The sequence below is a fragment of the Ursus arctos genome, unplaced genomic scaffold (genome assembly GCF_023065955.2).
Source record: "Ursus arctos isolate Adak ecotype North America unplaced genomic scaffold, UrsArc2.0 scaffold_19, whole genome shotgun sequence".
Classification (NCBI taxonomy): Eukaryota; Metazoa; Chordata; class Mammalia; order Carnivora; family Ursidae; genus Ursus; species Ursus arctos.
The window spans coordinates 52,258,421-52,272,569 of NW_026622863.1; the positions used below are offsets into that span (position 1 = coordinate 52,258,421).

A 14,149-nucleotide genomic window follows, 5' to 3' on the forward strand; every position below is an offset into this window, starting at 1 on the left:
TCAAGCAGACTCCCCACTGAGCATGGAGCCTGACATGAGGCTCGATCCCTAGACCCTGAGATCATGACCTGGAGCTGAAATCGAGAACTGGCTGCCCAACTGACTGAGCCCCTCAGGTGTCCCTAACAAACTAGCTTTTTTTTTTTTTTTTTTTTAAGTAGGCTCCATGTTGGAGCCCAGTGTGGGGCTTGAATTCACAACCCTGAGATCAAGACCCGAGCTGAGATCAAGAGTTTGATGCTCAACTGACAGAGCCATCCAGGTGCCCCACGTATTAGTGGTTTTTGATTTGTGGTTACCATTAGGCTGTGTATAACATCTTCTGCATATAGCAAGTCTATATTAAGTTGATGGTCATTTAAGTTTGGACCCATTCTTTACTCCTCTCCTCCCCCCCTCCACACACATTTTAGGTGTATGTTGTCATATTTAGTAGTTTTGTGTTCCCTACCTTCATACTGTCATTTTGGCCTTTCCTTTCCAAAGAGTCCCCTGTAATATTTCTTGCAGAACTGGTCTAGTGGTCATAAACTCCTTTAGTTTTTGTCTGTCTGGGAAACTCTTTATATCTCCAATTCTGAATGTCAGTCCTGCTGGATAGAGTATTCTTGGCTGCAGATTTTCCCCATTCAGCACTTTGAATATATCATACCACTCCCTTCTGATTTGGAAAGATTCTGCTGAAAAATCCCAATAGCCTTATGGGGTTTCTCTTGCATGTAACTGTCTTCTCTTGTCTTGCCACTTTTAAAATTTTTTATCACTATATTTTGGCATCTTAATTACAATATGCCTTGGTATGGATCTGCTTTTGATTTTATTAGGGGTTCTGTGTGCCTCTTAGATATGGATATCTGTTTGGTTTCTTCTTCTTTTTAAGATTTTACTTATTTGAGAGATAACAAGTGGGGAGGAGAGGGAGAAGCAGGCTCCTCGCTGAGCAGGGAGCGTGATGCAGGGCTCCATTTCAGGCCCCTGGGATCATGACCTGAGCCAAAGGCAGACACTTAACCGACTGAACCACCCAGGTGCCCCAGTTTAGGGAATTTCCAGCTATTACCTCTTCAAGTATGTTCTCTCTCTTCTCTTCCTCTTCCTCTTCTTTCCCCTATAATGCGAATGTTAGTACATTTGACAGTTACTGAGCTCCCTAAGTCTATTCTTGTTTCACATAATTTTTCTTTTGTTCATCTTGATTACTTTCCATTACTCTTCTAGGTCATTAATTCATTCTGCTTTTTCCAGCCGGCTGTTCATTGCATCAGGTGTGTCTCTAATCTCGTTTATTGGACTCTTCATCTCTGATTGTTTCTTTATCTCCGTGTTAAGGGTCTCACTGATATCTTCCACTCTTTTTGGCCCCTCATGCTTTCCACGCTAACTGCTACAGGTATTTGTTTTCCTGGTGCATTCTCCTCTGTGGGAGTGTCTCTTGCTCTTCTCCATCAGCGCAGCTCTCTCCCCAGCACAGCAGCCACGATCCAGTTCTCTCCCAAACCATGTCTCCACACTTCCCACCTTCTTTCATGTGGCTTCTTCTCTAGCTTTAGTTGTGGAGTTGGTTCTACCAGTCTTTAGGTTGATTTCTGGGATATTTAGGATGGTTCCTAGTCTGCCACCATCACTCCCCTACCTCCAAATTTTTTTTTGCTAAGGTTTTGCTGTATTGAGGTTCACTCTGTAATTTGTTTTAGTATCATCCACAAATAGTATCATGTTAGTATCGGGTTCCCTTAATTAGTTGGGAGGTGTTTGAACTTTTTTTTTTTAAGATTTTATTTATTTGAGGGGCGCCTGGGTGGCACAGTCCTTATGCATCTGCCTTCGGCTCAGGGCGTGATCCCGACGTTCCGGGATCGAGCCCCACATCAGGCTCCTCTGCTAGGAGCCTGCTTCTTCCTCTCCCACTCCCCCTGCTTGTGTTCTCTCTCGCTGGCTGTCTCTGTCAAATAAATAAATAAAATCTTAAAAAAAAAGATTTTATTTATCTGAGGGACAGCGAGAGAGAGCAAGTAAGTATGAGCAGGGAGAAGGGCAGAGAGAGAAGCAGACTCCCCACTGAGCAAGGAGTCCGATGCAGGGCTCGATCTTGGGACCCCGAGATCATGACCTGAGCCAAAGGCAGATACTTAGCTGACTAAGCCACCCAGGTGCCCCTGAGCTTTGTTTTGTAAGACTTTGTATACAGTTGGTACTGTTTTAGCTTTAAATATGCTATAGAAGTTCCTACATGTTCCAGGGACGACCCTAAGCTGAGAGCCACAGAGAAAACTGAAACATAAGTCCTATAACCACAAGAAATTGAAATTGTCCAACAGCTCAAATAAGTGGAAACCAGAATCTGTCTTAGAGACTCCAGAAAAGAACACATCCGTGCAAACATCTTGATTTTAACTTATCGAGACCTGTCCTGTGTAGGACTTCTGATCTACAGAACTATAATATAATGTGTTGTTTAAGCTATAGGTTTGCGGTCATCTGTTAGGACAGCACTAGAAAGCTAATACATCAACATCATTCTGTGAGCATTTCTCGACTGATCCAAGAATATTTCCTAGGCTCATGTACCTTCCTGTACCAACCTGGAAATAGCCTCTAAGGAGTTCTGGGTTTTTTTTTTTTTACTGAAAAACTGTACCAATAACTGTGCATTAAATATGCTCACGCCTATTGGAATGCCACTGCTGTCTAGGCTCTCTCAGAAGAGTTAGTGGATATGTACACAGGTAACTATGTCTACATACACTGAAAATCTTTATGTACATTTAAATCCACAAAGATTTCACAGGATTGGGTAAGGACTCATAAGACTCCAGCATACTCAGATAAGGCTTTTATTTACAAGCAACGATATAGTACCATAAGAGAAAAAGAATATAATACGAAACATGCAGTCGCTAAGAAATAAATAAATTGAACTTCCTGAAAATGAAAATTCTGCCCTAGGAAAGAGATTAAGAAATGAAAATTTTAAAAAAAGAGAAAAAAAAAACAAAAATCAAAGGCACAGACCGTGAGAAGACATTGGTAAAGCATATATCAAATAAGGAACTTCTATGTAGAATATATTAAATCACAAAACAATAAGAAACCAACCAATTTTTCTAAAAGTAGGAAAAAAACATGAAAAGATAATTCACTAAAGAAGATGTATGGGTGGTGGATAAACACAAAGACTAATGCTCAACACTGAGTCATTAGAGAGACAGGTTAACACCACACACCTACTAGAACGGCTGAAATGAATGGCCCATGTGTTACATACAAGGATCAGCAATGATGTGAAGAAACTGGAAATCTAATACTCTAGGAAGAAATATGAAATGGCATTAACCATCTAGAACACAAGCTGGCAAGTTCTTATAAAATTAAATCTTTAGATCAACTTCCTGCATGACAGTGTGAGGAGCTTTGCAGGCCTGCTTCCCATTGACACTGGGGAAATTATAAAAACACAAGTTAAAGTCTCTGGAAATGGTCGTACGGTATACAGCAAATGAGGAAACACTTAATCAAGAACATCTAATATTCAGTAAGAACAGCAAGAGCCAGTCACATTTGAACTAAGACCATTCCCTCTCTCCCCACTCCAATGATAGAGATGGAAACTCCACTCCAGACTAATACATCTAAGAACACAGGACTCCCTCTCCCTAGAGCTCCCAGGCAGAGGCTTAGCTTCTCAGGAGGCAGTATGTCAGCATATTTGGATGAATGATGTTCAATTGCTGGCTCCCTCATAAAGGCTACTTTCAGAGCTCCTCTCAGTTTTCAGTTAGGTTAATCAGGAGACTGCATGTGTACTGCACTCCTAAGGCCTCTCTCTAGTCTGAACATTCCGGTGCTCAACAAGGTTAAGCCTTTGGCTGAAGCCTTTCTTCACGTTTATTCATTAGGCCTACGTGGACTGAAGTTTCTGTTGCTGAATCAGGGCAGACCTCTGGTTAAAGGCTTGTCCACATTAGCTGCATTCAAGACTTTTCTCCACTGTGAACTTTCTGGTGCTGAATGAGGTTGAAACGCTGGCTAAACGATTTCCCACAGTTGCTGCACTCATAAGGCATTTCTCCCGTGTGAATCCTCCGATGTTTAACAAGGCTGGAGCTGTGGCGAAAAAATTTCCCACATTCCCTGCACTCATAAGGTCTTGCTCCAGTGTGAACCCTCTGATGTTTAACGAGGCTGGAATTCTCACTAAAGAATCTTCCACATTCATTGCATTTAAAAGGCTTTTCTCCAGTGTGAACTTTCCGATGTTGCATGAGGCTAGAGCTTTGGCTAAAAAACTTCCCACATTCGCTGCACTCATAAGGCCTTTCTCCAGTGTGAACCCTCCAGTGATTAATAAGGCTTGACTTGTGGCTATAGAATTTCCCACATTCACTGCACTTATAAGGTCTTTCTCCAGTGTGAACTCTCTGATGTTTCATGAGGCTTGAGTTAAAGCTAAAGAATTTCCCACATTCACTGCACTCATAAGGCCTCACTCCAGTGTGGATCCTATGATGCTGAACAAGTGTGGAATTATGCCTGAAGGCTTTTCCACATTCACTGCATGTAAAAGGCTTTTCTCCAGTGTGAACTCTCTGGTGTTGAATGAGGTCGGCATTGCGGCTAAAGGATTTTCCACATTCACTACACCCATAAGGCCTTTCTCCAGTGTGAACTATTTGATGTATAAAAAGGTTTGATTTATGGCTAAATAATTTCCCACATTCACTGCATTCATAAGGCTTTTCTCCAGTATGTAGTCTCTGGTGCTGAACAAGTAAGTATTTCTGACCAAAGGCTTTCCCACATTCGCTGCATTTGTAATGCCTTTTTCCAGGGTGAAAGGCCTCCCCACTTTTGGTGCTCCTTTGTGGCTCCCCTCCGCCACGGGTCACCTGATGGTTGAGAAAACCAGAACTAATTGGGAAGTCCTTCCCACCCTCCCCACCTTCTCTTCTTGAAGGTTTCCCTCCACAATGCAGCTTCTGGTGTTGAAATTTTGCTCTGAGCACTCCTGCTATATAAACACTCTGTTCACGAGGAGCTTCCTCAGCCTCTCCTCTATGCCGCCAACCTGAAAGCAAAGAAATCAGTGGGAGGACATAGCATGCTTACAAACGTGTCACAGACACCCAGTAAATAGTCCATCGTATTGCTGGCAGAATCAGGCTTGAGGCTCAGAGTGAGGAAGGGCCTACTGTGCCACGCTGGACCTGGCAAGCTCGCAGATTGGTGGGAGGCCTCATGAGCTGCAAGGACACAAGGATGGAGGAGGGCAGCTCAGGGAGGAGAGGCTGGGTCTCCAACTACCCCTCTGCAAATGGCCTTCAGCAAGGCTGCTGATAACCCAGGAACACAGGGCAGAAGGGTGTGGTCAGGGACTATTAAGGATACACGCACACCTCATGACACGTTCTGTGAAAGCCTGTATCATAATCTCGAAAACTTCATATTCTCCTCCTGCCTCAACCTCCCCACAGACAGGCCATGACTCTGCGACCACATACACTAGTGGGATGTGGGCCCCTGCCACAGGTCCTCCTTCCCACCCTCCCCCTTGACTGGGACCTAGCACCATTCAAACGCACCAGTGAAATCCCCTCACTCCTTTTCTTGTGCATCCCACCCTGACTCCCAGTGAAGGTCCACAGGTCCTCTCTACTTCTCCCAGCCTGGCTGAGCCCACTCCCTTGGGACTCCCTCCCACGTGACACCCCACCCCCACCCCCCGCAGCGTGCAGTGACTGTCTCTCTAGGACCTGTGAATATAATAAATTTTGTTATTCCTGCACCTCTCCTGTCGTGGCTGCGCCTATTCTCATAAGAGAATACGAAACGATTTACATAGCAAACAGGATGGTCTCTGATGCCAATCATTCACAGGTGAGGGAGGACCTAAGAAATGCCCCTTAACTGCTTGGCTTACTAACTGGCTGTCTACCACCTGGGAAGGCTGGGTGTCGTGCTGGCGTTCCCGTGTGCTGCTCTGAGCTGCTCTGTGTTGCCTCTCTCAGGCACTGCCAAGGCTTTCCACCCTAAATTGTGGAGCTCATTCTCCTAAAATACCCTGAGACTTCACTACTGGCCAGCCCTGACTCAACAGGGTGCTGGTGAGGAGGGGGGAGTATTCTCCTGGTGCTCCCTGAGTAAGGAACAGACTGGTAGAATTGGCTAAAAACATCATGAAGTCTCCAGTGGAATCGAGGGTGAGAGTAAGCAAGGGTGAGAGTGGAAGGGTAACCTCCTTGCAGCTGCCAAAGAAACGCTGTATATCAGTTGTTGGCTATTAGCTGATCTGTCTACAGAGGAGGGCTCGGTAACCCTCAGGAGATAACTCCTGTGGACTCATGGCACCAGGACTGGGAGGTTTTTCACGTGCTCATTCAAGTCCATGCTGCTCCTCAGTCCGAAGCAGGGATACTGCCTCTCCTTCATGGGAAGTCCACCACGGCACCCTGTGAGGGTCAGTCCTGGTGGCAACCCCCTCACTGTGTGTGGCTGCTGCGGCTCTCTGCCTCCCAAGCCCGTGGGCATCAGTGGGCCCCATCCCTGGAGTTAAGCGGCTCAAGTTCTTATGGCTCAGGATCTCTAACACCTCTCAATAACCAGAGGAAGTCAGCCAATAATTCAACAAGGGTAGACACCTTCGAAACCCTTCTGGGTTCTGCTTCATGCTGCTGCCTATCAACTTGCCAACTCTGCTCCCAAGGTCTGGGACCAATCCCAAAAGGACATCCAGCCACCGTAACTCTCCTCAATGGATTCCAATCCAGCTGAGGTCACCTTAAGAGATGGGGGGGGGGGGGGGCACAGGAATGAAGCAGCCAAGATCTTTCCAGACCCAGGATGTCAAGAACACAGATCACAAGGAATTAGAAACTAAAACTCATGTCTTCACAAGACTGGAAATCCAAACTGTTCTGAAAGATTTCATGCAAAGAGATGGGGTAAAGGAGCTCACTGGTTACCAAGAGCATTTAATACGGGCTTGCAGCTCCTGCTCACAGAGAGCCCCAGAGATGAGGCAGCTGCTGGCATTACTCAAGAGCCTAAGATACATACTTTACTTAAAGATCCTCTGGCCCGCCAAGTTCAATTTTCACATGATATTTTGAGCTGAAGGCACCTATTCTCGTATACCACCCCCCCCCACCGGCCCCCAGGAAAGGCATTTGCTCATAGGTCCTCACTCTCTGCTTCCCCCTGCTTGGTTGAGCCCACTCCCTGGGTGCTCCCTCCCCTGTGAACCACCTCCCACGCACCCCCCCACCCCAGCATATTGTGACTGTCTCTCTAGACCTGTTGAGCATAATCAACTTTGTTTTCTCCTGAGCTGCTCCTGCGTCTCCTCTTGTGGCTGTGCCTGACTGACCACCTCACGAAGAAGACAAAGGCAGGCCACTGTTGGGGAGTAAGGAGCAGTAGGACAGATAGAGAGGTGGGGGACGGCTCTGGGTCAGAAATCAGAGTAGACATAATAAGTGCGCAACTGAGAAAAGATGGAAATCAGCCGTGGACCGTGCCTTGGCACCATATCATCAGGGCCCAGCCAAAGGATTCCTGGCATGACCTGAGCCCATCCCTGAGTTCACGCCTGCCAGCTCCGCCCTCCAAGTACCTCTTGGCATGGCTGCAGTCAAGACTTCACAGGGAGGCAAAAAGGGTTCTCTCCACCACTCCAGTTGGGTAATTTCATGTGTCCTGGAAGATGCAAGTCCTAAGGGAGAGAGAACACAGGAGGGTCAAAGTGACCGACCCCACGACAGCCCACAGAAAAGAAAACGAAGTATTACAGAAAAATCTTGGAGGAGACTCTTGCAAAAACAACCCAGTGAAGCAGTTGCCATGTCGGTGCAGGCACATCCCATGTGTCAGCCAAAGGAGAGCAGAACCTGGCGCACGGAGCTGCCAGAGATCTTTCCAGCATCCCCGGGCCACGGAGAGGCCAACAGGGTGTGATCCATCAGGCTGACTGCAAGACTTCTAATTCCCACATCTTTTCCTGCACAGCTTTGGGGCAGCAAGTATTGAGGCAGCTCAAGAAGGGAAGGGGTGGTGCACACAACCGAGGCTATCACAACACGTACTCAAGTGCACAGGGAAGGAAGAAATGCCCACGGTCCAGCTCTGGGAAGGCAAGACCTGCCCCTGAGGTAAAGGGGAAGAGCAGAGCCCAGGACATTGGAATGGGTTGTGAGGACCTTACCCAGAGAGGCCATCAGTGAAAAGTTCTCCAGCATCACATCACGGTACAGGAGTCTCTGGGCTTCGTCAAGGAGCCCCCACTCCTCCCAAGAGAAGTAGACAGCCACATCCTCAAAGGTCACATGGCCCTGTCAAGACAGGATAGTTGAGCTGATGTGTAGTAGCTTCCTTTCCCAGCACTCTAGACATCCTCACAAACGTCCACCCTCCTCCAGAGTTCCCCCACCTCAGAGGAAATACCAAGTCCTGGTGCCACTGATGTGACCTGCTTGCTCCTCACTGTCCCAACAGGCACTGTGTTCAGTCCTCAGCAACAACAGGTGGGCAGGTAATAGCCATCTGAGCTCTAGGCCTGCCAGACAATTCACCTGGGGTCTCCCAGATTGTGCTTCCCCAACAACTAACTTGGGCCACTATTCTCCCTTCAGCCCCCAGTACAAGAGCCTGGAGCCATCAGTTTACACTCCCACCCAACATGCACAATGCTGTACCACACCTCCCTTCACTGCCATCCCTCCAACCCTCACTGCCACCAGCACCCCCTCCACCACATCATGCATCTCCCTGGCCTCACCACACGCTAGTGTGTACATGCCATCCAGAGGGTGCTTGGCAAATATAATCAGAATCCCATTCTGTCCCAGAATTCCAATGACGTTGACTGCCAGAGGCAACCGGCAAGCCTGCCTTCAAGGTCTTCCTGCCTGGCTCATATCCTTGCTTCATCCTCAGCCACCAGGAATCACACACAGATTTCAGACACCCTCGGCCCTCTTCCACTTCTGTGCTGCGAAGGTGTCCCCTTACCCATCTCAGTTTCCTCTGATGCTTAATTCAAAGCCCAAGCCCAAGTCCACTTGTCTCTCATGCTAGGCCTCCGATTGTCCCAGAGGATCCCATTTTATCTTAAACTAATCCCCTGGTCCCAGCAAGGGTCAGAACAAGAGCCTGGGGATCCCAGAGCTGAAAAAATAAGCAGTGGCACCAGCTTCACTGTCACCTCACTGCCTTGTCTCCACATCTGTCTCATGTCCACTGGCCAGACCCTCTTCATGCCTATACCCTGACCACAGGGACACTATTCTCCCTCATGTGTCTTTGTGAAGCCCACTACCCCCATCCAGGTGTCCAGCAAGAGACTTGGCCCCACACTCTCCTTCTTGTTACCTGATGATGCTCCTGCCAAATCTGATCCATACAGCCATCCTGGTCCACACACCATCAGTACTGTGGGTGTCTCCAATTTGACCACATCACCTCAACTCCACACTCATGTGTCCAGGTGCCCACTCGACACACCCACCTGTGGGTCTCTGAAGCATCACAGTTCAACATAGCCCAAACCTGACTCCTAATATTCCCACTGAAAATGACTCTTACCACCAATTCTGACATGGTGGTACTTGCCTGCTCCTAGCTACTGCTACATCTCAGAGTCACTGCTAACCCTTCCACTTCTTCTCCCACCCTCCACATCAGAAAGTCTGCCTGGACCTACTGAAAAAACAGATGCAGATTCCAACACGTGTCCCACCTCCACAGCCACCACTAGCACTCACTTGGACTACTGCAGCCGCCCCCTCCCCAGTTTGCTCTCTGCCGTGCAGCAGGAGGAGCTCATTAAGTCTGGTCCTATCACCTCCCTCTTCTGCTCCAAACCTTCCCTGGCTCCCAGCACTCCAGAATAGAGGCTCAGCTCCTGGCTTCCATTCCAGGTCTAATTTGTTTCCTACTGTTTCCACCAGACATAATAGAGACCTGAGGTTGCATGAGCATTCCCAGCCCAGCCTCACCTCTAGCATTTTCTAATGTTTATCACCGTGAATGTAATATCTTATAAATGCCATGCCACTGCTTGCCAGAAATGGGAACCAATCCATGTAATTCCTGGTCTGGACTCAGGCCCCTGATCTTCCAGGGATCTACGATGGAAGAGGAGGGAGAACAGCAGGCAAAGAGTCACAGAATCTACAGCCCACGCAGGTGGGAACTGAATAGGATGAGGATTTGGGATACCTCCCACTTACCTCTGCGTGGTCTGGAAGCAAATCTGCAGCAATACGAACCTATAGAAAAGCAAAGCCATGAGAAGCAGGGAACAGTGTTGGGCCACAAAGGCCCACCCAAGCCCTTCACATCATCTGGGCCTCAGTCCTCAGGGATGCCTCTTACCAGCTGTGTGACTTCAGATAAATACTCAACCTCCATGTGCCTCAGTGCTGTCATCTGTGAAATGGGGATAATAGTGGTGCCCACCCTGTGGGGCTATTATTTGTACTGAATTCCTTCCTATGTGTCAAGTACTAAGTAGTGACTTTTACTGTCCTCATAATTAACACTTCTGTCAACATTTTCAGTGCAAATAAACTGATAGGCATTGAAAATGTGTTTTGTATGTGCCTTTTAACTAAAAGAATATGATATTTAAAACATTTAATTTTAGGGACACCTGGGTGGCTCAGTCAGTTAAGCGTCTGCCTTCAGCTCAGGTCATGATCCCAGGATTCTGGGATCAAGTCCCGCATGAGGCTCCTTGCTTGGCGGGGAACCTGTTTCTCCCTCTGCCTGCCACTCTCCCTGCTTGTGCGTGGTCTCTGACAAATAAATAAATAAATCCTAAAAAAAAAAAAAAAAAAAGACATTTAATTTTAATCGGATGCTTAGAAGTATATTAAAACTTCAATCAGTAAGTCTTACATCAATTTAACTTGTTAAACCCATGTTATTTTAATGCCTACGTATGTATGTGTATACACACGTGTATACATACACACATGTGCAAACGTATATATACAAACATATATGTACTTTTACCAGTTAATGTTTAAATAAACACTTCATATAAACTCACATGTTAATAAACTGGGGATTGGGCCTGAAGAAACAGTAGATACTAGTCCTGGTGGCAACCTGGCTGCTTGCTACACACTATCTTAAAGGCAGTCCTGCTGGGGGCCTTTCCAGCTACTCATCCCTCTTGCCCTGAAGGCTGGGGGCACTTAAGCACCAAAAGGGGCTGCTCCACTCACCTGACCTTTCCTTTTCTCCACAAGGACTGGACTTGAGGGCTTGCTGAGCCCAGAATGGCAAGCCCACACCACTGAACATCTCAGTCTCCATTCCAGTCCTGGGTTCTTAGACCCTATAACCTTCCACTCCTGTACACACCAACCAGAACCACTAAGGATTACAGGGATCACCCTTCTGAAAGTAGCCCCACCGTCCAGGCCCATCTGAAATAAGAACTTTAAGATTCTCCCTCCCAAGTAGGAGTCCCAGGCCTTGCCCTGGTCCAGGACAGTATCAACCACCTCTTGAATATCTTCTGCCCAGATCCCTCCCCAGGACTTAAGATGTGAGTGAGCAAGCACCCATATGACACCTGCGCTGGACATTACCCTATCCCAAATCCAACTCCTACTCTTTTCCCTGCAACCTGTTCCGTGCACTGACCTCCCCATCTCTATCCTACCAGATATTTTCAGGAAACACTTACAAAAAGGCAAGCAGAAACACAGATGGTCCTTCATTCCCTTCTTTCTCTCACAGCCACTTCTGATGCATCAGATGCATCCTGTTCAGTTTTTAAAATCCCTCCAAGATCTATCAGTCCGTCCCTCTACTGCCATCAGTACGGTCCAGTCCTGGTCACAACTCTCCTGTAGTCTATTGTATGGACTTCCTCCACTCTCCTTACACCATCCCTTTGAGTTCCCTAAAAAGCCTTCGAAAACTTTGAGCAACAGATGGGAGTCCGTCCCTCCTCTGTTCACAACCCTCTGTGGCCATCAGAGCCCTCAGAACGAAGGCCCAGGCCTTTCCACTGTAACCTGTCCCCTCTCAAGCTGTTCCCTGTGGACACGAGATAGACCCCAGTTTATGACTCGAGCTCAGGCCCTGTCCTGTGCCTATAACCCTCCCACTCCCTATCACACTGGTTGGCAGAAACGCGGACACGAGCGCCTCACTGTCCCGGACCCAGGGGGGGCCGCTCCCTAGGGCTCAGCTTGCGCGGGGACCGCCCGGGTATCAGCGCCTACCTGAGCCAAGTCCCTCTGCGCGGCCGCCGCCATCGGACTCTGCGGGCGGAACGGCGCCCGGAGGGCGGGAGGACCCGTCTGCGCACCCCCGACCCCGATCCCTCGGGGCGACCGAACCTCGGACCGCCTTCTCTCGCCGCTTCCCGCTCTCGTCACCCCAGCTCCACAGCAGCCTTCCCGAACCTCTGATCAGACACAGCAGCCCCAGAGACCACAAAACGCCCGCCCCCGCGGCCGCGGCAGAAGTCCCGCCCAGCGCGTTCCGCGTGCGAGGAAACGTCCGCTTTCATTGGCAGAGCGCAGGCGGCGCGGCGCCCAGCGCCTTCGGGGTAATGTAGTTCCCACCGAGCCCAACGTGGAGAAAGTGGCCTGCCTGGCAGAGTTGGCGGGCAGGAGAAATCTGGGTCAAGAACTGTCCCATACTCTCCTCCAGAGACTATCCTAAATGTAGATGTCCCTGGATTTCAGTTTCCCTGCGCAGCGAGTACTACAGTCTTTGCTTCTCTTGAAGGGCTTCAAGAGAGTCTTGAGAGCCACAATACATTGGTTTCCTCGTATTGAACCAGTTGTACGTTACCAAACTTCCCTTACCAAGGCGATGTCCAATATCAAAGACAGCGGTGGTGAAGCGATGCCTGATGTGTGAGGGAAAAATGACGCAGTTCTGAACGAGGTGGGGGGATAGTTGTGGACCCCAAGTGTTCACCTCCCTCCCTCACCCCACACATCTGTGCCCTTTCCAATTTTAAGGGCCCAACATTGGTGTTCAAGTAGGACAATGGGCTTCAAAACCATAAGCCAACACGCTGTCACTCCCACATTTCCCCCCCTCATCCCTTTCTACTCCGTGTTCCCACTGCCCTTTCATCTCCAGACACAAAGCAAACTCCCTGCAGGCTGGAAGGATGCTGGACCATTGTTGACACCAGGAAGCATTAGTAAAAGAAATGCCACCACTTTAGTATGTGTTCTCCCAGCACCACTGACTCCATTTCTTTTGAGTCAGTCTTCATTTCCCCAATTCTTCTGTAACTTTTATTTGTGGGCTGAGCAGTGACTGAATCCATCACTGCTTGGAATGCCTGAGAACAAAAGAAGATGAAGCATTCACTCCTTCCTGGGATTTTCTGGAAGTAGGTGTTAAGTACTAGCGAAAGTACTCTAGAAAGGAGGTGAGGAGTCAGTATTGGAGTTGAGAACATGAAATGATAGAGACCCAAGTGGCATTAGTTCTTTAGTTCAGGCCTCAATGTGGCATGTGACTATAGACTGTCATTTAGGGAAATAAACATAGGTGGTAAAACTATAAAGACATCAAGGGCATGATTATCGAAAATGTCGGGTGAACTCCGGGGGGCAGAGGGTCATGTAAGGGGAGCAAGCGACAAGGAATGCCTAAGAAACATTATATATTCTGTTTTACACAGGATGATAGTTTTATAGGTATGGTCTTTGACGTGGGAAAGACATTAGGGCTCTAAGTCGACGGCCGATTAATTCTGTGGCTCTTTCTTCTGCATGGAGACTCTTCTTATTGCCCTCCTGAATCCTGAATGACATTTGGTAAATCGCCTTCCTCTCAGAGATTTGTAACATACCTGTAAGGAATTGAATACCTCTCTGTATACAGAGTCAGAAATATTATCTTGTAAAAAAGTGTTACATCTGTGTTCTACACAATCACTGATTATACAGGCAGGAGGAATGATTTCTGAGGTAACCAGAGACGCAAACATTGCCCACGTGCTTTAGCAGTGCTTGACATGCCTCTTCATGTTCCACACCGTCGGGTGTCTGGCGTCTTCTCTTGTTCCTGACCCTCAGTGCTGAGGCTCACGAAACTAACTCTGGAGATGCAGGCTACAAGATTTATTTGATAACAATGCTTATTAGCTTCCAGCTATAAAAATCTG

The 14,149-nt window shown here is 48.0% G+C and overlaps 1 protein-coding gene across 1 annotated transcript; it reads right to left on the reverse strand.

Annotated features, from left to right (window-relative positions):
- Positions 1–2,818: 2,818 nt before the first annotated feature.
- Positions 2,819–12,500, reverse strand: LOC113247986 (zinc finger protein 773-like). The gene is made up of 5 exons (XM_026489376.4): positions 12,237–12,500; positions 10,224–10,262; positions 8,198–8,324; positions 7,610–7,708; positions 2,819–5,065 (listed from the first exon to the last, which is right to left on the reverse strand). Exons 1-5 carry the CDS (start codon positions 12,267–12,269, stop codon positions 3,972–3,974), a joined length of 1,392 nt encoding a protein of 463 aa, XP_026345161.1. The 5' UTR covers positions 12,270–12,500; the 3' UTR covers positions 2,819–3,971.
- Positions 12,501–14,149: the final 1,649 nt, after the last annotated feature.

Excerpts from the sequence above, each read along its gene's own strand:
- LOC113247986 (XM_026489376.4), bottom strand. The coding sequence starts at position 12,269 with ATGGCGGCGGCCGCGCAGAGGGACTTGGCTCAG. Across the intron at positions 10,263-12,236 it reads CGCAGAGGGACTTGGCTCAG|GTTCGTATTGCTGCAGATTT; the intron begins GTAGGCGCTGAT and ends GCTTTTCTATAG. Across the intron at positions 8,325-10,223 it reads TGCTTCCAGACCACGCAGAG|GGCCATGTGACCTTTGAGGA; the intron begins GTAAGTGGGAGG and ends CTGTCTTGACAG.